This window comes from Neomonachus schauinslandi, chromosome 8 (genome assembly GCF_002201575.2).
Source record: "Neomonachus schauinslandi chromosome 8, ASM220157v2, whole genome shotgun sequence".
NCBI classification, from domain to species: Eukaryota; Metazoa; Chordata; class Mammalia; order Carnivora; family Phocidae; genus Neomonachus; species Neomonachus schauinslandi.
In genome coordinates this window covers 26014754-26038866 of record NC_058410.1, presented here as the reverse complement: position 1 = coordinate 26038866, position 24113 = coordinate 26014754, and the positions used below count along the sequence as shown (strand labels likewise).

General features: G+C 41.3%; 1 protein-coding gene across 5 annotated transcripts in view; it reads right to left on the bottom strand.

The window, feature by feature from the left end:
• The window catches only part of REPS1 (RALBP1 associated Eps domain containing 1), an 86985-nt gene extending 68855 nt beyond the window's left edge, over positions 1–18130 (bottom strand). For all 5 annotated transcript variants that reach the window (XM_021693074.1, XM_021693075.1, XM_021693076.1 and 2 more), the window contains exon 1: positions 17699–18130. In XM_021693074.1, the coding sequence (XP_021548749.1) occupies positions 17699–17851 (153 nt within the window). In that variant the 5' untranslated portion in view covers positions 17852–18130. The remainder of the gene's footprint in view (positions 1–17698) is intronic.
• Positions 18131–24113: the final 5983 nt, after the last annotated feature.

Below are 24113 nucleotides of genomic sequence, written 5' to 3'. Positions count from 1 at the left end.
CAGGGGTTCAAAACTGTGGGTAGTAACAGAAAAGCCAATCACAAACTCCCTTCCTCTGGCTATTAAATCCTTAGATTTTTGCAGGGAAGCAGAGAAAACAGTAAGCCCTTACGTTTCAAAGGTTTCACATCAGCAATTTCCATTATTCCTGTGAGATTTATACAGACCATGACAGATGGTATAACCTATCATTTTGACGTGGCACAAGTCTCAGTGGCCTGTGCTACGGAATGTGCTATCCGTGTGTGATACCGTGTAAGTGTGCCTCGCACGCTCATCTTTAAGTGGGTCTGTGGTCTTCCACTTTCAGCCAGGTATACTGGAACTCGACAGAAGTTGTGCTTTATTCTATTTTATAAAAGAAAGTATATGCTGTAGTGCCAAGATATCCAGATTCTACCATAATTTCTTTCTTTAACTGCCCACCAATTCCTAGTTTTGTTTCTCATTAAACGACTTATAGTCACTGATATAAAAAAAGAAATTGGGGGGGGAGGGTTATGAAAGGGATGAAGGGGGAAACTGGCAATGACGGTCAGCAAAGCACCAAAGTCAGACCTCAGAGAATTCTGTGCTATTTGTTCCTGTTCTTGCCACCTCCCCCTCTTCTCTTCTCATGCCCAGAATGTTGACTGGGGCGGGCAGAGAGAGTACCCATAGTGCTGGCAGAGGAACATCCAAGGCTGCAAGCTTCACCACCCCCACTTTTCACTTCCCTCAGTGAGGAGTCCAGACTTGCCTTAATTCATCATCCCAATCACGTATATGAATGCACAGCAATAAGCAGGGCTAAGCAACTGGCTTACCCGAAAAAGCTGGCTGTTTTCTAAACATCTACTATGTGCTTTTGCTGCTCTACATCATGAGGTCACGAAAGAAAAGAAACCTGAATTTTATTCAGTTTGCTTACAATATCGTCAAGATGTAAATCTACTGGAAAAGCAGCTATACAATGACATAAATGAACAAAAAGCAACCTAGTGTGAAACACATACAAAAGTATGGGTAGGAGACAAATTAAAGTCTCAGGGTGAGGGTGAGGTTGTTCAAATTAGACTTCCAAAGTCTACAAAAGCTAACTCATGTTCTGAAAAAGGGGAGGATGGAAGCTGGGGGAGGGTACTGCAGATAAAGTAGCATGATGAGAAGCTGATGAAGAACAAGTAACTGTGAGAAACAGAAAACAGATTTGTTGGGTGGGAACACACAGTCTATGTTAAGAGAATAATCAGAAACAAGATTGTGAGACGTGGGGGTGAGTTGGTAGGTAACTTTAAGGCTGGTAGACAGGACTACTCAGATTTGATAGCTCTGTTGCCAGGCCAGGCATTTTATGAGAATGCTATGCTTTCCCTCCCAAAGTGTCAACTAAATTAAATTAGAAACTACTGACCTATTTCCTTATTTAGATTGTCTCCCACTTCCTGCTTACTGTCAAATTCAAAAATTAGAAATTATGCCTCTGAAGGACAGAGAAACTCGTGACTTTAGTACTAAAGTGAACCATGATCATCCTTAAGAATTAAGAGAACAGCCTTGAGGTACAGTGCCTTAAAGAAGTTACTAGTATGCATGCTCACTATATCTGATTAGAGTCACCTGAACAACTTCAAAAGTATTAACTAGCACACTCAGTCTAATTGAAAGATCTACACAATCTTGTCTCAGAGTTTTCATAGTGTTCAAAGAGGCTCATACACTGTCGTTCGGTATTTTTTTTTTAAAGATTTTATTTATTTATTTGTCAGAGAGCAAGAGAGCATAAGCAGGGGGAGCTTCAGGCAGAGGGAGAAGCAGATTCCCTGCTGAGCAAGGAGCCCGATGCGCGGCTCGATCACAGGACCCCGGGATCATGACCTGAGCTGAAGGCAGACACTTAAGCGACTGAGCCACCCAGGCGTCCCTGTTCGGAATTTTTAAAGTAGTATGATAAAATGATGACGTTAGGCTAAAGACCCATCAATGTACTGATGAGGAATGAAGGCCTGAAGTGCCAATTAACCAGTCCAATAGGTTTTGGGTGCCTATCATGAACAGAGATATGAAGGAAACAAACAAGGATAAGTTAATATTTGCCTTCAAGTTGCTTGCCACCTATCAAGGAAAACATACACATGAACAGAAGGCCGTATACAAGTTGTATACAAGTGCTAACATACAGAACAGTGTGGGAAAAAATTATAGAAGGAGGGTTATCTCGTTGGGATAATTAGGGAAAAGTAAGAAGATGTCAAAATAAAACAAAACAAAGCACGAGTGGTATATTATAAAGTTTTTGAATTATTATTTCAAATAATCTCTAATTCCATGAAAAACAATAACATTACAGAGATGTTCTTGATGACTCAGATTATTTAGATAAATGTTATGTCTGGGATAAGGATTATAAAGGAAACCAAATGACTTTATTATTATTATTATTTTATTTATTGGAGAGCAAGTGAGAGAGTCAGTGAGAGAGAAAGAGAGAGCACAAGCAGGGGGGAGGGCAGAGGGAGAAACAGGACCCTGGGATCATGACCTGAGCTGAAGGCAGACGCTTAACCGACTGAGCCACCCAGGCGCCCAAAACCAAAGGACTTTAAAAAATGAGTTAGTTTGCATATATCTCAATATAGAAATGAACTCATCATGAGAGGGATTTGTTCTGGATACAAAGGAAGAATAAATAAAATCTCAGTAACAATGTGGAGAATGTGTAAGAAAAATCTGGTCAGAGTTAACCAAAAGTCTAAATTAAAAAATATTTTTGCAAGTAATATACAAACTTGTCAGCAAGTCATCTGACTTCCACTCTTACAGCTCTGTGAAACCCAATACTGAGTACTGTAGCATGTGACAGACTACTCTTTTCCATGACACTCTTTCTTTCCTTGCTTCTCTGCTCATTTCCCTCCAAAACCCCAAGCAGCTACTTCAGGCTTCCTCTTGTTACCTTTCTTTTACTCAACAAAGTCATCCTGGCTGATCTCTATCTATGGCATAAGCTGCAGCCTCTATGTTAAGGAGATCCAAACCACGTTTCCATGAACTTTCTCCCAAGTTTCAGTCCTCTGGTGCTAATAAGCAGGACCTCAAAAAAAGTCAGATGAATGAATGTTACCCAGATTTCCTAGGGGAGATCTTGACTAACTTTGCTTTAGCAAATAAAACAGTTCAGTTTAACAATCTGTTAGAATGTTCTTTGTCTTTATATAAAAGTTTTACATAAAAATACTTCTGAATTCGATCCCTTTATTTTAATAAAATTAATATACTTAGCAAACTAAGCAATACCTAGGAAGTAAAACACAGTGGTTAAAAACAGGACTACTTAAATCCCAACTCTACCATTTACTAGCTGTGGAATCTTGGAGAAGTTACTTAGCCTCTTCGTGTCTTCATTTTAAAAACAGAGATAATAAACTGTACCCACACTGAGAACTGACTGAATACTAGCAAAGGGGCAAAACAGGAGCGGGCACATAGTAGGCACTACACAACGGCCTTTGTTACACTGTTACTGTTTTATTATCATTACAGTATTAAAGTTAGTGATAAGCAAACATACTTCTGAAGAAAAAAGATAAATTTATCCTCACTCATTCAACAAATATTCACTCAACAAATATTTACCCCAAAATGTGTCTGGGATAGGGTCATGAACCTGGTAGGAACAGTTACCCTGCTAGATTGCTGGAGCTTAGGAGAAAAGATTTAAGTTTACCAGAAGGGTAGGAACCAAGTCTCCTTCACTCATCTGTATATATTCAGTGCCCTGGCTGCATACATTGGTGCATGTGTTTAATAGTGACTGCTGAATTAATGAATATGTTATTATGGAATATTAAATAGGAAAAAAATGTTTTGAATACACGGAGAACAGGATTCAATAGAACCATCCCCTAAGTAAAATGGTATAGCGATGCAACAGCTACAGGGTTACTGACCTTCAAGGAATCTGTTCACAAATCTTCAAGAATTCACTAATTCTAGGGGCGCCTGGGTGGCTCAGTCGTTACGCGTCTGCCTTCCACTCAGGTCATGATCCCAGGGTCCTGGGATCGAGTCCCACATCGGGCTCCCTGCTCTGCGGGAAGCCTGCTTCTCCCTCTCCCACTCCCCCTGCTTGTGTTCCTGCTCTTGCTATGTCTCTCTCTGTCAAAAAAATAAATAAAAAATCTTAAAAAAAAAAAAAAAGAATTCACTAATTCTAGAGTATCATAAAAACATATTTTCTTACTAATGAAATGGGAATAATAATATCTGGCAGGCTTATTATAAGGATTAAATGAGATCTTGTGTGAAATAAGAACCACAAAGCTGCAAAGAGATGCTGATGGAAACTGGTAGGCTAGACTATTCTAGCTCCAAGACTCATTCCTCAGCCAAAATGCAATCACACCATGTGTGGATGACTTTGGGGATTGCCTGCAAATAGCTAGCAAACCCCTTACATTAAATGTGCAAATGCTTCTGGGTTCAACATCCAAGGCTCAACTTTTTGGAGGCTACACTAATTTCAGGCAAAAATTATACTTCCACATGCACCTTGCTTTGTTAACGGTCTCTAGAATATTTCAGAAAAACTCTGAGGTCTTAAGTGAAAATACCTAAACCTCTACGGCAAAAGTGCAATTTACCATTTACCGTGAAAGAACATTTCAAATACAATGAAGTTTGCAATCTTCATTTTTAGTGAATGGCTCATTTAGAAACCACCATCAAGTCTGCACAAACTTTAAGGCCACCCCGCTGCTACTCTCAAGCTCTGAAATGCCCACTGAATCTTGCTAACAGAGATGGACGGAACATGGCATCTCACTGAGCACATCCAAAATTCAGCACAATGTCTCCCCACAAAACTATAGAATCTTCCTCACACTTTCTATCTTATCGCCATTCTGCAAGCTACATAAGTTCAAAACCTTAAAATCATCCTTTATTATAGCCTTTTGGTGGTATACTTCATTTCAGAAGGACAAATCCTCTCATTCCATAGTAAAAGGGTGAAACCAACGGCATTACTGATAGGATCAAAGGATTGGGGGCAGTTATTATTAATTTCACGCAACAAAAATAATAAAAGATATAAATCTAGGCTTAGAATATGGAAAGATTTTCACTATTAAAGCCAAGATCCTATAAATTATAAGTTTTCTTATATAAGCAGAGCTTGACTGAATGAAACTTATTTGATCACCCTCTTAGAACCAGGCACTTTGCTAGATGTTTACACTTCACTTTGGTATTATAAACTTCTGGTGTTATCTGGTATTATCCTCAATCTACAAAGGAGGAAATGGGAGTCTTCAAGAGAGGTTAAGTTACCTGTTCAGGGCAAGAGAGTTAATAAGTACCAAGTAGAGATCTAGAACTGTCACATTCCTATTTTGACTATACTGTACTCAATACCTGTTAACATAGAATATTATAAGGGTGTTATAATCAAATATTTTTCTATGGAATATAATTAAGTGCTCTAAAAAAAACAAATTCTTTTTCTTTTTTTTTTTAAGAGAGGGAGAGAGAGAAGGAGGGGGGCAGACAGGAGAGTAAGAAAGAATCTTAAGCAGGCTCCACGCCCAGCACAGAGCCCAAAGGGGGGCTCCATTCTACAACCCTTAGATCACGACCTGAGCCGAAATCAAGAGCTGGACGCTTAAGCAGCTGAGCCACTCACGTGCTCCAAATATGAATTCTTATAAATCAACTATTAAAAAATACAATATCAATAAACACGTGAGTTTAAGCAAACCTCTAATCCTTCTAGTCATAAATGAGACACGAAGAAAAATCAATTATACTTAGTTTCTAGACAATGATTTCTTTTTTTAAGGATACAGAGATTTCTATTTCCACATACAACATTTGACATAATCCATGGACAAGAAGCAATAATTACTCTTAGCAGTAATCACTCTTAGATCAGTGCTGTTAGCTACTTTTTATCCAAGGCAGTATATGCATATAATTGTGAGGACTGAGTCCCAGATCTACCTATGCAAACTCAGACTGGATACAACAATTCAGAAACACAAAGACACCAAATCAGCGCTTCAAAGTAACATCAGAAGCTTTTAGCCTGGAACACCTGGGTGGCTCAGCTGGTTAAGCATTTGCTTTCGGCTCAGGTCATGATCCCAGGGTGCTGGGACTGAGTTCCACATCGGGCTCCCTGCTCAGCCAGGAGTCTGCTTCTCCCTCTGCCTGCAGTTCCCCCTGCATGCGCGCTCTCTCTCTCGGATAGATAGATAGATAGATAGATAGATAGATAGATAGATAGATAGATAGACAGACAGACAGACAGACAGACAGACAGATAGATAAAATCTTAAAAAAAAAAACTTTTTGCTTACAAAGATTCATGATGGTGACAGTGATTATTTCTTAATTTTTTTAAGATTTACTTATTTGAGTGAGAGAGAGAGAGAGGGCGAGAATGCGCATGTGCACCCGTGCTGGGAGAGGGCCGTGAGGGGCAGTGGGAGAGGAAGAGAGAATCTTAAGCAGACTCTGTACTGAGCACCAGCCAGAGGCAGGACTCAATCCCAGGACCCTGAGATCATGACCTGAGTGGAAACCAAGAGTCCCGACAGTGATTATTTTAATAGAGGACAACCAGAAGTAGTCCTTCCTGTAGACTAAAACTACTACTTGATTAAATTACTACTTATCAGGCATGATTATTTCAAACTCAGCTTATTTTTGAGGCATTACATTTCTGTGATTTTTCCAAGAAATTAATTAAGATATCTGAACTAAGTGTATATAAGTTCACCATAACACCTAAAGTCAACAGAAACTGTTTTTTTTTTTTAAATTTAAATTCAATTAGCCAACATATAGTACATCATTAGTTTCAGAGGTAGTGTTCAATAATTCATCAGCTGTGTATAACACAGCTCATCATATCATGTGAAACTGGTCTTAATTCATTCTAAATCACAATTTTTTCAGCTCCTTCTAAACCAATTAAATAATGTACACATTAATTCATTCTAAATCACAATTTTTTCAGCTCCTTCTAAACCAATTAAATAATGTACACATTAAAAAATCTAGTACAGGGGCGCCTGGGTGGCTCAGTTGGTTAAGCGACTGCCTTCGGCTCCAGGAGTCCCAGGATCGAGTCCCGCATCAGGCTCCCTGCTCGGCAGGGAGTCTGCTTCTCCCTCTGACCCTCCCCCCCTCATGCTCTATCTCATTCTCTCTCAAATGAATAAAGAAAATCTTAAGAAAAAAAAAAATCTAGTACATATAAGACAGGCAGAGCCAGCACACAGAAAGCAGTGAATAAATGTAAGACAGAATTATTATTCCAGTACTGGTGCTTCATGTAAATATACTTGGCTGTAATGATCTTCATATAGCAGTCTCTTCTACACATAATTATCAATATATCACCTTTCATATGATATCCAGAACATAAGGCCCTTGACAAATGTCAGATTATATAAGTGATATTGATATTGAGGTTTTCTAATTAGAACTATATTATACAGATAGTAGAGGGTCCTTTATTCTCTACCACACTCACCTTCACATCCTCGAAGATGACTATTTCATATATTCCCCTCACCCTGCAAAACTGTTTTCAAAAACATTTATAGTTTTGAGGTATAATTTATATACTATAAAATCTAACCATGGTAATCATCTAACCATGATTCACTGAATTTTAAGAAAATTCATAGAGTCGTGCATCATCACCACAATCCAATGTTAGAACTTTACCATCACCCCAAATGTTTTCCTCCAGTGTTTCCACTCCTACCCTGGCCTCAGGTAACCACTATTCTGTATAGATAAGCCTTTTCTAGACATTTCGTATAAATGCAACCACACAATATGTACTCTTTTGTATCTGGCTTCTATCACTTATCATGTTTTTGACATTCATCTTTGTTGTAGTATTTTGTAATTTGTTCCTTTTTGTTACAGAATTGTATTTCATTGTATGGATATACCATATTTTATGTATCCATTAACCATTTGATGGACAGCTGGATTGTTTTCCAATTTTTGACTGCTGTAAATAATGCTACTAACAGACATTTACAATTCTTCGTGTGTACACATTTTCATTTCTTTTGGGTAGATCCCCAGGAGTGGACTTGCTAATTCATATGATAAGCTTATGTGTAACTTTTTAAGAAACAGCCAAACTGTTTTCCAAAATGGCTATACCATTTACATTTCCAAGAGCAGTGTATAAGGGCTCCAGTTTCTCCACAATACCATGTAATGTCAGTCTTTTTAATTATACTCATTCCATGGGGCGCCTGGGTGGCTCAGTCGTTACGCGTCTGCCTTTGGCTCAGGTCATGATCTCAGGGTCCTGGGATCGAGCCCCGCATCGGGCTCCCTGCTCCACAGGAAGCCTGCTTCTCCCTCTCCCACTCCCCCTGCTTGTGTTCCCTCTCTCGCTGTGTCTCTCTCTGTCAAATAAATAAAATCTTTAAAAAAAAAAAAAATTATACTCATTCCAGTGGGTGTGTGACAGCATCATTGTGGTTTAATCTGCATTTCCTTAATGACTAATAATGCTGAACACCTTTTCATATGCTTATTGGCCATTCATACTGTCTCCTTTGGTGAAATATCTATTAAAATCTTTTGCTCATTTTTTATTGGGCTTTTTTCTTTTAACTGGGTAGTAAAATTTTTTTATATATATTCTAGATTAAAGACCTTTACCATGTTTGTAATACGCAACTACTTTCTGCCAATCCGTGGCTTGTCTTTTTACTTTCTTAAGTAACCTCTGAAGTGCTAAAGTTTTTAAGCATTTTAATGAAGTCTAATTTGTATTTTCTTTTATGATTCATGCTTTTGGTGTCATCTAAGAACTTTGCCTAACACAAGGTCATAAAGATTTTCTCTAATGTCTCCTAGACTTCTTAGTTTTAGATTTTTTTTTTTTACTTTTAGATTTTATAATTAAGTCTATGATCTACTTTGAGATAATTTTTGTATATGGTGTGAAGTAGACACAATAATATGTCCAAGTCCATTTTTTTTAAACATACAGATATCTAACTGTCCCAGCACCATTTGTTGAAGACTACCCTTCCCCCATTAAACTGTCCTGGCACTTTTTCAATAACCAGGTGATCATAAAATGTTAAGGGTTCATTTCTAGACTCTCATTTCTGTTCTATTAATTTTCATGCTTAGTCTTTTCTTTTAATTTTTTCCTGATGGGCAACAACTTCATTTTTTAAAAATATTTTTATTTATTTGTCAGAGAGAGGGGGAGAGAGAGAGAGGCAGGCAGAGGGAGAAGCAGGCTCCCCACTGAGCAAGGAGCCAGACGCAGGACTTGATCCCAGGACCCTGGGATCATGACCCAAGCCAAAGGCAGGCACTTAGCCAACTGAGCCACCCAGGCGTCCCTCATGCTTATTAGTCTTATACCAATCACACTGTCTTGATTACTGTAGATTATAGTAAATTTTAAAATTAGGTAGGGCAAACCTTCTATTTTATTTGTTTTCAAAATTGTTTTGGCTCCTCTAGGGAACTTACAACCCCAAGATCAAGAGTTGCATGCTGTACCAACTGAGCCAGCTAGGTGCCTCATCTTTTGTTAAATTTATTCCTAAATATTTATTCTTGTTGAGCCTACTGTGAATAGATTTTTTGTTACTTCCATATTCAGATTGTTCCCACTACTAAACTGTTCATCTTGCCTCAGTTTGTAAAAAAAAAAAAAAAAGTAGAAACCGTTAGGCTAGGCTATCCTAACTTTCCTCCACTGAATCTATACCTGCTTGGTTCTATATCCAGGTTCTTCCTTCGTCTCCCCTTTCAAAATTGAGGAAGGGATCCCTCTTCTGTTAAGACCATCTTGTCCAGTCAGGATTCTGAACAATCTCGCTTTTTCAATACCCTCTCTCCTCATCCTCCTTTCTTCCCTTGTTAATCCTAACAACTAAAATCATGCTGCAGTATTTTTTATACTCAAAAAATAAACAAAAAAAAAGGCTTCCTTTATATCCTCATATACCTCTAGCTTCTACCCCATGTCTATTTCCTTTCATCTGCAAACTTCTTTAAAAAGCTATCTATACACCCTATCTCTAATTCCTGGGCCTTCAGGTATCCCTCAAGTCACTCAAATCTGGCTTCCACCTCTGCCAGTCCATGAAACTGGCTCATCAAAGTTACTGATGACCTTTAGACTACCAAACCAATGGCCATATTTCTGCCCACATCTTCTCAACTTCTCAGCCAAACTCAATACAGTTAACTATTCTTTTCTTGAAATACTTGCATTACTTAGGATCCATGACATCATCCAATATACATTCCCAATTTCCCTATAACCACTCTGACTGTCCTTCTTAGCCTCCTTCCTAGAGGCCTTCCAGTTTACCCAACTTAGAAATATGCTGCACTCCTCAGGGTTCTATTTCTAGTCAGTCCTTCTTTCCTCTCTATAGTCTCTTCCTTCTCTTCCTCCCTAATTTCATCTGTTTTCATGGCTTTTAAGTATCACTAATAATACATTTATAATCTTGAAATTGACATCTCCAAGCCAAGTATCTTTGATCCTCCCTGGTAGAGGCCTACCTGACAGTCTTACAGGATTCTGAGAACCTATGACTGACAAAAGCAAAAACAAAACAAAACAAAACCTCTTCAGCCATCCAATAATGGTGACTTCCAGCAATATCTTTGAGTTCTCCCTTCTCCCTTATGTTCCGTATCCAATCCATTATCATGTCCTCCTATTTTTGTTGCCTCAAAATATCTCAAATATGTCCACTCTTCTCAATCCCACTGCCACCTCACTAATCTAAGCCATTATTATCTCCTCTCTGAGCTACTGTATATCCACTGGCCAATCTGTTTCTGTTTGCCCTGGTATTCTCTTCTCTACATGGCAGGGTAATCTTTAAAAAACGTAATTCAGATGATGCTATTCCCTTACTAAAAACTGTTCATTTTTTCAAATCCAAACTCCTTATTGCTATGTACAAGGTCCTGCAGTATGTGGACCTTGTCCTACCATGTCCATCCCCCCCCAACAAGGTGCTCCAGCTTTTCATTTCCTCAAACACATTAAGCTCTTCAAGCTTCAGGCCCTTCACATGCTTTCCCTCTTTGTGAAACATCTCATTCTCGCTCCCTTATCTCTGTCCATGTCTTCTCAGAGGAACCTTCCCTTACAACTAAGTAGGTCCTTGGAGTTTGCAATGATTCTCAATGTACACAGTTCTTTTCCTTCTTAACGTTAACATAATCTATGAAGGCAGGAAAGATTTCTGATTTTTTACCACACACACACACATATATATATACATACACACACACATACACATACTTGCCTGAATATAAATAGTAGCCATCAAGAAGTATTCATGAAAATATACAAAACTAACTTAAGAAAGACATTATGTTTAGCACTTCACAGGTCTGCTCTTCCTCAAAACTTTCTTAATGTAGAGGTCCATGGGATGAGCCTGACTAAATTGGAGGAAGGCTAGCAACCTCAAACTATATGCACAATTTTGTGAACTGTGTTTTCTAAGCAGATGTCTAGTATGTGCACCAGAATTTCAAAGGAAACTGCAATCCAAAAGAGTTAGAAGATACATAATCTAATAAATTCTGGCTTCATCATTTAACAAGGCAGACTCAAATTCAACATAAAGTTAGTTCTTGAAACAAAATGAAGAAAAGATACAGTATTTTGGGGGGTGCCTGAATGGCTCAGTCAGTTAAGTGTCTGCCTTCAGCTCACGTCATGATCCTGGATCCTGGATCGAGCCCCGCATCGGGCTCCCTGCACAGCAGGGAGTGTGCTTCTCCCTCTCCCTCTGTCTTTCCCCACTGCTCACGTTCTCTCTCTCGTTCTCTCAAATAAATAAAATCTTAAAATATAGTTATTTTATATAGTATTTTTTAAAGGCCTAAGTCCTATAATTTACTAAATCTCAATGAAACTTAGTGGATGGTATGAACTTAAAAAAAGATTTCTGAGCCAAAGTTCTTATTACATCCTGACTTTTATGTCATGCCTATATATGAAACCCGTCAGACATAGATTCTTTATATAGAAGTAAAGGAGGGAAAAGATGAATAAAGATATTTCTATCACAGGAAAGGCTACAGAAAATGAAACATATATGAAGGAAAAGATGAGAAATGCCACGTCTTATCACCCATTTCAAATTTTCACTGCCAAATATCTGAAGAATTAGGAACCACAGACCTTACAGCCCTTTCATTAGTTCCTGCGTGTGTGTGTGTGTGTGTAGAGAGAGAGAGTCACTTCAGCATTCCAGGCTGAAATTCTCCTCAAATCTCCAAAAGAATGTTACAAATCAATGTGTTAAAACTGTGAAGCAACTAATTTCAAGACTGTGCTATGTTCTTAAGTGTGGCTGGCTAGAGGGGCCATTTCGACACTATTAACACATTTAATTGAAAAACCCAATCCAATCACTTCAGGCTGTGAGAACGAAAATCCAAGACATTAGGTGATCTGTTCAAGGTCACGAGGCTAGCTAAAGACAGGACTGAAACTTGCCTCCCATGTTTAGTGCTCCTTATTACCAGTCTCTCTCTTACAGCTCCATCAAAATGCTGAGCATGAGTTCCCCAAATACTGAGACTCTAACTCTGGGTCATTAATTTAAAAAGAAAAACAAAAGACTAAAACTAGTATGATATGATATAGGAAAAAGAAATTTAAAAAGTAAATATGAAAGCCATTAAGTATGACTTCTCTCACAAACAGTATGATATGTTTTTCAATTGTGTATACAAAATGTTTGATTAAGGCAAGATTAGTTTTGTAGTTTGTTGTAATTATTTTAGTGATTCAGAAATGACAAATAAAAAAGAAATTACTACTCCAGAATAACAAACCTGACATTTACTTGTATTAAATTTATAACTTTCAACGAACAAATGAGGCTCTGCTTCCCTATTTTAATATTATCACTAATGAGTGGATTATAATTGAACAAATTCAAGAGAAAGACAAAATGGTTTATATTTCATTGTTGTCATTTTTCACCCATTAAATTAACTTGTTATTCAAATATTCTACTGAGATGTTGTTCAACACCAATGACCTAACAGATCCAAGCTTTTAGGGGTGAGTAGAGGTACACTGGTTATAACCTTCAATGAAAGAACTGTTAGTACTAGAACCTTTTATCAAGCTATTATGCACTCAAAGTCTATATGAAATTTTAAACATTTCCCAAAATAGAGGCTTTAAGTAAAAGCTAAGAAAACATAATCATTAGTGTAGTAGCATACCTTCCGTAATCTTAAAAAAAAATTACTTCTGATTTTTAAGCCAATAAATATTTTTTGCTCAGCAAAGAGCAAAATTCCTCATGATTAAATCCTATGAGCCAAATTTTTCTCCACCCAGTCCTGTTCCTCTCTGTTGTGGAGCATAATTCCATAAAGCTTTAGCTCATTCACTTTGTCTACTGACACACTGTCTCCAAAAACAAACCCTTAAACTCAGCACAAGTCTTACTCTACTATTCCAAAACCAGTGTAATGAGTATACTTTAAGATGCCTGTCTGACAGTTGTAATATAAGTGTCTCTGTGTGCACAGGATATCAACTACAAGAATCTTCCTATTTCTCTTAAGTGGCTGTGTCTCAAGGCAGCATCATACATAAAACTATTCACTATGTAATGAAGGGAATCCATACATAACTCAAAATCAAACAATCTTAAATCTCTATTCTTCAGAAGAACTATGGGCAAACCAATCACATGAAGAGTGAAAGTAGGAAAAAGCTGAAAGGTAGCAAGGAATAATGGTAAAGGAGAGATGCTTTATTCACTAACAAATTACTTAACTTCTCTGCCTATCACATTCCTAGTTAATAAATAAAAACAACACCCACTTCACCGGGTTCTTGTAAGGATCAAGTGAGTTCTTGCATGAAGATGACTTCCCAGTAAAAGGAACATAACACGCACTCAATATATACCAGCTCCTTCCTCCTTCAGTTCTGGGCCCTCTGTTCTTTGTTCTCTCTACTCATTCCCCCAGATGACTCAACCTTCTCATGACTTTCATTAACAAATGCTGAAAACTACTAAATCAGTCAAAGCCCTGATGTGTACATGCACGCTCCCAGTGTAAGAAGCTGGCCTCCCCTACCCCTGAGATACTTAGGCGAGAAAGGCAGAGGAAGAGACCCAAATAACTGAATTTCACTGTCATAACAAGTACTCGGTGTGGACAAATGTCCATGAGTTTCCAACTATCTCCTAGAGACTTCCACTGCCATCTCAAAATGCCAGAAATCAAACTCGCCAGTATCTTTTTTAAAATTGGGCTCTCTTCCTGCCCCTTTTCTAAGTGGTGAGTGGTGTCCAACAGAGACCAATCCTTGCTCTATTCTTCCCTCATGTAAATATCACCAGGTAACCCAGGCCCATCAAGTCTACCTTCATAATTTCTAGCCTCATTTTTGGTCCCGCTGTTACCGCCAGAGTCCGGTGAGGATTTCTCAATCTCAGCACCACTGACTAACATTTGGGCCCAGATAAATCTTTGTTGTAGGGGCTGTCCTGTGCATTGCAGGATGTTTAGCGGCATCGCTGGCCTCTCTCCCCTAGATGCCAGTAGAACTGCTCCTTCTCTGCAAGTTATGACAACGAAAAAGATTTCCAGACAGTGCCAAACGCCCCCGGGGAGGCAAAATCATCCTTCCCACATGATGCCCCCCACTCCTGCCTCTGAGCACCATGACCCAGTTCCTCACCACTTCATACATGCAACAGAGAATGGGTCCCCAAATTCATCTCCAGCTTCTTCCCTCTAACTCCTGTTGCACTGATCTCCTAAAGGTCTTGTAAAGCACAGCTTTTATGAGTCATTTCTCTTAAACTACACCTCCCTGTTACCTTTACAATTAGTTCAAAGCTCTCCACCCAGCCTTGATAATCTGGCCTCAACTAAACATTATCCAACAAAGCACCTCACATAGTGTCTACCCAGCAGCCCTTCAGTAACTCAGACCTGACCTGTTCATCCAGATCTGTTTCCTATTCTACAGCTGTCACCCGGGTTTGGATGCCCATTACCCAGCATCTGTTCCAGACCACCGCACTAGCCTGTTTCCCCCAACTCTCCTCTTCCTCACTCTAGGTCAAAAACCAACAATGAGTCTCCATTGCCTACTGAAATATGAAATCTTCTGTGTTTTCTTTAGGGTCTTTCTTAATATAATGTGGTTTCTTTCTAACTCTATGTTCCATTGTCCCCAAGACATACTCCAGCTTCAGCAAAACCTAACAATCTGCTACTACTTGAAAAGTCTCCTACGCTTTCTACCTTTTGTCATGTCTTTTTTTCTGTCGGGAAGTCCTCCATCCCACTGCCCTCCCTCCAAACTAATTTAAAGTCCATCTCAATTAAGTCAACCCTAACCCTCTCCTACACATTCACATGGTGCTTTATGTTACACATGTGTATCCCTATAGTTTACAAAGTCCTGGAGAGATTCTTACTCCTCTTTCGATGCCCTGCAAATGCCTACGCCAGTTAAGTAGCTAACTCAATATATTCGAGTTGACCCAAATGTTTCCCACTTAGAAAGCAACAGGTGGCTGTGTTTTCAGACAATCCCAAACTCTCTTAAGAGAACTAAATCTGTAGTCCCTTTTTGTCTCACATTTTATGTCTTAGACCGATTTTTATGTAAACTGCCTTCAAGATACCCAAAATACTATTTGGTACATATTACTGTAAGAGTTCTGCTTCAGCAAGCTCCGACAGCTTCTAACTTGTAACTGAATCCTGAATATTTCTGCTATTTAAGCCCTTTCTTTATACTGAAAGGCAACTGAAATTTATTTTTGAATGTTAATAAAACTGAGCAAAACATAAAAATAACTTGATTAAACATATTTCAAGCAAAGGTTAATTAATGCTCATTTGTCTATCCTAAAAAAACACTAAAAGTCCGAAAGTCTTCCGGCACCAAAAGAAAAAAAAAATACGAAAGTCAGTTTATTTCACCTCCCCCCACCCCAAAAACATAAACCGAAATAAAACTTGGGAAGTTCTGCCTTAATTGTAGTTCCTAAATGACTTGAAAGTATGTTTTGCTATTGCTACAAAAAAGGGCAATAGCATTAATGAGCATGTTATGACCAGACCTCTAAAAGTCTAACTCCAAAGCCATATGAGGTGAGCATGGGACCCCACGCTGCCACCACCATTCCTTGGCCAGGGTCAGCAAACTATAGGCCCTGTTTCATATCCCCTGAGTTAAGAACAGTTTTTACATTTTTAAAGGGTGGCAAAAACAAAAACAAAGAATATTGGAGAGACACTGTTTGTGGCCAGCAAAGCCTAAAATATTTAATTTTTGTCCCTTTACAACAGCATGAATTTGAGACTCCTAGCTCTTCATATCTAAGACACCAACTTTTCCTCCCAAGATTTTTAAAAAAGCAATATAAAACACACAAGATTATGCAAAAAGACAGAACTCGTTCGACTTAGTCATAGCTAATGCACAGGCAACTTCTAAAACAGAGACCTTTGTGGACATTTTTATACTTCCAGAATTTTTGTTAGAAGGAACCTGACTCTCATTCTTTAGATGAGCACATTTACACTTGAAGAGTGGAAGTGCCTGGGCCAAAGTCCCACTGCTAGTGAACAACAAAATGGGGTTAAAGACCCAGGTCTCAAAACTCCTGATTCAGTGCTCTCTGCAGTATACTACATTATACCCACGCATATGGCTTTAAGTTTTGGAGATGTGGGTAAGTGGCTTGGATCATCATAAAGATGAAAGCTTAAAACCTGCTCCTGATACGCTGCTCAGACAGACTAGCAACTATGAATCATTAAACAGAGTACCAATAATGTTCACCACATACATTAGATAAGAACTTCTAGGAAACCTATTTTAAAAACAGATGTGATAGAGAAAGCTTAAAATTTACTGGGCGTGCTCCTCTAGTGCTACAGATCTGACTAAGGCAAATACGCACGTTTGACTTCAGCTACTCAGTACTTACCTCCCAACCCGAACCCACGAGTTCCACCAAATGTTACCGAATGCCAATCGAAAACCGTCCAGTTTACATCAGCCACAGGTTCTATAGTTAATTACAAGTTCTTTTCATACAGATCTACTTGCAAACTACTAGCTATAAATTCAAATTTTTGATCTCCCCAAGAATTCAAGCTTCCTTAAGAAAACTGCTTCTTCGATTCCTACAAAACCCACTTTGTGGCGTCTTTTTACCTATACCGATAACTTTACTACCCTGCAGGATCCGAAGAGTTATGTTATATACCAGCATCTAACATTCAAAGACATGGTCGCAATCCAAGATCCTTCATCTGAAGTTGCTCTTCCAGTACTGAAAAACAGATTCTGAGGCGCAGCCGAGAGATACTGGACTCAGGCTCTTCAGAGATTAATACACAGACCTCCGCCCCCCAACCCCCACCGTATCCCTGCATGACTTTTGTCCTCTAACAGCGACCCCTCCCCCTCGACCGCGGCGCGAATCCGGGCCGCCCGGGCACCTGCGGCCCCAGCCCGGGGGCACAAGCCCACCGCCGGCGCTGCTGAAAACAGCGCCCACCCCCCCCCCCCACCCCCGGAGACGGGCAGCTGGAGGCCGGAGCCGCCGGGAAGCGACCGGTCGGCGTCCGGTAGAGCCCGGGACGCGTCCAGAGGCGAGAGCGGCGGCGTTACCTGGAGGACCACGTCGTTGGGCAGCTGCGCGGCCCGGAATAGCTCCAGCACCCGCCCGTTGGCCGCCACCTTCTTGGTGCTCTCGATGTCGCAGTAGGAGAAGAGATCCGAGTAGTATTTCTGCTCCGCATCGCTCAGCGTTAAGCCTTCCATCTTCGCCTCCGGCTCACGGCCGCCCCGCCCCGCATGCAAGACCCGGGACCTGGCCCCACGACCCTGGGACGGCGGGGGCTGCGCGCGACCCGGCTTCCTCCTCGCCCCGCGAAGCCGCGGGGAGCCCCAACCCCGGCCTCACGCGCGCGGGGGGCGCCCGAGCAACAGGGCCCGGAGGTCGCGAGGAGGGGGCCCGGCTGGGCTCGGCGCGCCGCCGCCTGCGAGGCCCCGCGCAGTGCCGGGCTCGGCTCGGCGCGCGGCTCCGGCTCCGGCTCCGCGGCCGAGGGGAGGGCGTGGGGAAGGAGGCGGGGGCCGAGGCGGCGCGAGGCACGGGCGGACTCCGCCACCGCCCCCGCCGCGGGTTCGAGTCTCCCCGGTTCCCCGCCGCTTCCCCCCAGACTTCCCGCCTCGGCTTCCCCTTCCGTCCACGCCCCCGGAGCGGCGGCACTTCCCGGAAAGTTGTGGGGCTTCGCGTCTAAAGTTTCGGGGGCTCTGAGCTGAGCGTGGCCGCCGCTCCGCCTCCCTCCGCCGCCATTTACTGCGCCCCGGCCCGGCCCCCGACGCGCCCGCACCAACACTGACAGCGGCGGCCGCGCTCCAGACCCGGATGTGAGGCCGGGAGGAGAGAGCGCGAGAGGGAGAGAAACACCCACCGGGCTGGCTCGGCCGCTCCCGGGAGAGGGGGCCGCAGCGCCCCCTGGTGGCCGGAGCCCCGCGGCGGAGGGCCGAGCGGCCCCCAGCCCCGGGAGGAGGAGCTGGGACCCCGCGGACGTGAGAACTAGGGGTCCACAGCAGCAGCTCATTTTAACACCAAGACAACTTAACACAACCGTTGCTGTTTAGATTGTTTCAAAGCTTCTGACACTAAAGGTTTAATAAACATTCACTGAAAGAGGAACATTGTTCAGGTTATTACTATTGTATCTGTACCTTCTAGATGTCAGATGTTACTGAGGATAAATGCAATATTTCTACGTGCTCCAAAGAGCTATGAAGATTCAATCTATCTGGGAACTCTCATACTGACACTAACATTGAGGCTTAACTCCCACTCTTGTTCCAAAACATGTTTACCTGAGAAACAAAATTTGCCGAATAGAGGGAAAAACTGGCAAAGTTTTCTTCTATGTACAAGGTCGTCCTGGTCACCGGGAACATAGCACCATAAATATATACTATCAACTGTGTAACCCCGTGTGGGCCCTGGGCTGACCTCAGGGGCTCCTTGCCACTCTAAACTTCCTCCTTTACAAAAATCATGCACTCTTCTGATCGGCACCTACCTGAGAGAGGAGAGGTGTAAGATGGCTCAAGTAGAACATCTGAAGAGTTTATACTTAGCAAATAGGAAATACTTCAAAAACAATGGCTAAGGTTGTTTGTGACACAGATTTTTCCATTTTGGTTTTCATTTTGTCTTCTGCCTTTTGCTCCCTAGAGTTCTGATCCTATAAACGGGGGGGCCCGGCTGGGCTCGGCGCACCGCCGCCTGCGAGGAAATCATGGGAGGAAATCATTACAGGTTCCCAATCCTTTACTTGTAATTCCAGAATCAAAAAGCACTGAAAACCCCCCAATTTTTTTTTTTTCAGCACTTTGGCAGCAAAACCTGCCCTGTCTCATTTGGAGACAAAAATCTTAATTCACATGAAGCTATTTATAGTCTTATTTGTGCCACTTAGTGTCAATCTTTATTCATTTTACTCCTTTACTCCAGGTCTTAATGGGATGTTAATACATAGTTATAGGAATTTATTACCTTTATCACTTTTCTTTAAAATATTTTATTTTAAATAATTTTTTACCTTTGTTTAAAATATAGATAGATAGATACACACACAGAGACATATGACCATGGAGCTGTAAATACTTTCTACCTTGACCAGTAGCATTTTAGGTAGATATATATATATATATACACGACATGCCATATAGATAGATAGATAGATAGATATGGTAGATATATATACATACACGACATGCCATTAAGCTGAAGTTGCTCTATCTCTAAAACTTTCAATTGTCACATAGACATCTCACATACCTGTACAGAGGATCTGCTGTAGGTGACCAGAGCCTCACAGACGGCTTGTCTTCCAAAGGTATAGATAGGAGGAACACAATGGGGTAGGGATTGGATCACAATTGTCTTCAGCAGAGGGCCTGAGTAGTGCAATCGGTTAAGCGGCTGCCTTTGGCTCAGGTCATGATCTCGGAGTCCCAGAATAGAGCCTGGCATTGGGCTACCTGCTCAGCGGGGAGTCTGCTTCTCCCCCTCCCTCTGCCCCCGCAAATAAATTAATAAAATCTTAAAAAAAAAATTGTCTTCAGCATATTTTTCTCCACCACCTTTCCTAGGCCTTAAAGGTCTTTCCTGCCCCAGGGCCTTTGTTCCTGCTACCTGAAATACTCTTCCCACAGACCTTTGTGTGGCTTGTTCTCTCACACCATTGAGGTCCTTGTTCATATGTCTCTTCTCCAGAGAGGACTTCCTCTCAACAGCTGATCCAAAACAGCCCTACCACCATGCTCTATCCCCCTCTCTGAATTATTTTTCTTTATAGTCCTTTTCACTACCTGACATAAAGTATACATCTGTTTACATTTTTAATATCTAATAGTTATTGAGTGCTTACTATGTTTCAGGCACTGTTCTAAAACTTTACACTAGGGCGCCTGGGTGGCTCAGTTGGTTAAGCGACTGCCTTCGGCTCAGGTCATGATCCTGGAGTCCCTGGATCGAGTCCCGCATCGGGCTCCCTGCTCGGCAGGGAGTCTGCTTCTCCCTCTGACCCTCCCCCCCTCATGTGCTTTCTCTCATTCTCTCTCTCTCAAATAAATAAATAAAATCTTTAAAAATAAATAAATAAAATAAAACTTTACGCTAATTACCACATTAATCACAACAATCTTATGAAGTAGGCACTTAGTATTTTTATTGGACAAATGAGGAAACTGAGGCACAAATCAGTTAAATAACTTATAAGTCGCATTGTTATTAAGTGCCTGGATCTGGGATTCAAAATCTAGGAAATCTCAACTCTGAAATTGCTGTCTTACAGAGCTTTTCTTACTTGCTTATTAAGTCTCCCCAACTACCATCCCTGTATTTACCAGAAAATATATGCTCATTGCCATGGCTCCAACGCCTAATATCTGGCACAAATGCTCACCAAGAACTATTTGTTGTATGAATGAATGAACAAATGAACTAATGATGTGATGAGCCAATCAGTACCCTGATCTCCTGATTTGGCTCCCTTAACTCCAGCAACCTCCAAACCTACTCCTCTTTAGCAAACTAAAATACTTACAGGATTGTCTCCGTTCCAAGTTCTGGGATTCTAAGATTTCCTTCTCAGTCCATAAGGTGCTCTTCTTTTACTCTCACTTCCCGTGCCTTGAATAAACCCGGTCCTTATCACCTGCAGGTTCTTCTCTCCCAATCCCAACACATATTTCATGCATTCAAGGTGTACTTTGAGCATCTTGGGCCAGTGTAAAACAAACTGCATGATCTTGTCCTTGAGATCATCCATCTAGGGACCTCATAGTCATGTCACGTCAAGGACACCCAACTAGCGCCCTGGATTCCCTCATGCATTGCCCTTCCCCCCTACCCTTGCCAAATGCTAACCTTGAGTTGGCCACAACATGGGAGTTATGGGATGTTGAGGAGGACTCTTTCTGTGGTCCCATTGCTCTGTGAGGCCTTCCTAATGTAATAGGATACAGAGTGGGACTTTTCCTGTTGATGAGCAAGAACAAGCAGAGGACAAAAGGGCACCTGTACCACATGAACAAGGTCAAGCCCCCCCTGTAAGGGTTTACTAAGAAGCAACGAAATGGGCCCTATTGCCAGCAACCAGTGTCTCAGCCCCAGACCCAGTCCCCAGGCTCGTGAAGGAGTCCTAACATCATTCACCTTGTGAGGAGCCCGGTGGTTGTGTGAGAGTCCCCCCAGACACGTACTCCCCATGGAGTCAGGCGCTCATAAACACAGGGGGCCCTGCTCGGCGGGGAGGCTGTGTTCTCAGCCTCCTGCTGTATTCTGGGTGGGTTTGGTGCTGGAGAGTTTGACAGTTTCACAAATGAAAGAGATTTTTCTCTATATCTGTCCCTTAATTGTGTGTTTCCAGCTATGAAAGGGGAAAAAAAAAAATACAATTTAACACATGCTCTTTGAGGTCGTCTAATTTTTTTCCTAGTATACATTTCTAGACATATCAATTTTAAAAAGTGACATCATAAGAAAGCTATTTTAAAACAGATGGTCTATATTATATAGCTATAAATTTAAAGATGCTGGTTTTCAGGAAAAGATCAAATAGTTGATTATTGCCAGCAAATGCATCAACTGATATTTAACTGGAAATCTCTAGGCTTTTATTTTTTATTTTTTTTAAAGATTTTATTTATTTATTTGACAGAGACACAGAGAGAGGGAACACAGGCAGGGGGAGTGGGAGAGGAAGAAGCAGGCTTTCCGCCAAGCAGGGCGCCTGATGCTGGGCTCGATCCCAGGACCCTGGGATTATGACCTGAGCCAAAGGCAGACGCTTAACGACTGAGCCACCCAGGCACCCCAAAATCTCTAGGCTTTTTAAAATAAACTGTATGCAATAAAATCCATTGTTTCTGGTATACAGTTCTATGACTTTTGACAAATGCATATAGTCGTGACCCACCACCAACATCAAGATGCAGGGCCACTCTGATCCCCCCAAAATTTCTTTGTGCTGCCCCTTTTTACTCACCTCTGCCTCCACCCTCAGCCCCTGGCAACCACTGATTTGTTTTCTACTTCTACACTTCCGCCTCTTCCAGAATGTCCTATATGGAATTATGTGGTGGGTAGCCTTTTGAATCTGTAACATTAACAAATTTCAGATTCTTCCATGTTCTTGCTTCTATAATGGTTCATTTTTTAAAAATTGCTGAATAGTATTCTGTTGTATGAATCATTATAGTTTGTTCATCTATTCACCAAGTGAAGGACATTTGGGTGTTTCCAATTTTAGGTGATTATTAATAAAGATGCTGTAAACATGTACGTAAATTTTTTGTGCAAACTTATGTCTTTATTTTCTTCTTGGGTAAATATCTGGGAGTGGAATTGTTGGGTCATATGGTAAGTATATGTTTAACTTTATTTTTTTTAATTTTTATTTATTTATTTGACAGAGAGGGACACGGCGAGAGAGGGAACACAAGCAGGGGGAGTGGGAGAGGGAGAAGCAGGCTTCCCCCCGAGCAGGGAGCCCGATGCGGGGCTCGATCCCAGGACCCTGGAATCATGACCTGAGCCGAAGGCAGATGCTTAACAACGGAGCCACCCAGGCGCCCCTATGTTTAACTTTAAAAGATGCCCAACTCTTTTCCAAAACGGCTATGCTACTTTGCCTTCCCACAAACAATGTACAGATTTTAGTTTCTCTATATCCTCACAAACTATTCTAACATCATTCTAATGAGTGCGTAGTGGTTTCTCACTGTGATTTTAAGTTGCATTTCCCCAGTGACGAATGATATTGAGCATTTTTCATGTGCATATTTGCCATCTGAATATCTTCTCTGGTGAAGTGTCTATTTAAGACTTTTCCCGTTTTTTATTGGGTTGTTTGTTTTCTTATTGTCGAGTTTTGAAAATTCTTTGTACATTTTTGATACAAGCCTTAGTCAGATACATTATTTGCTGGTATTTTCTACAGTCTGTGGCTTGCCTTTTTATTTTTCACAGAATAGGATTGTTAGTCCAACTCAGGGGTGATCGTAAAAGACGTTAGTGAGGGGAAATCCATTGGAGAGAGTTTCATTTAGTGCACCTCGTCATTAACTTTGTGTAAGAGAGATTGCCCAAGATAAGAATACACATTAAACCCATGAAGAGTGCCAAATGGTTAAGCTGATAGGGCAGGGACGTGGAAGAAAGCAGTTTGGAAGATCAGGAAGGAGGCGTCTAAGGGAAAAGCATGTGGTTGAACCTACGGAAGGGGCGTGAAGTGTGAATATCTTTGTATTTTGTGCTGACGCCCACCGGAAAACATCCACTATGGAGGAGGCACATGACACCCCAGTGGACAAAATGGCCTGGCTAGTTGATGCCAGGTGACCTCGGCAAGCAGCCACCCTGGTGTTGCCACACTGGCTCGGGAACCAAACAGCTACTATGGCAGCAATGGAAGGCATGCATGGGCCCCACGTGATGGGTTTCCACTTACCAAGGTCAAATGTCCACCTGCCAGCAAGAGTTGAGTTCAGC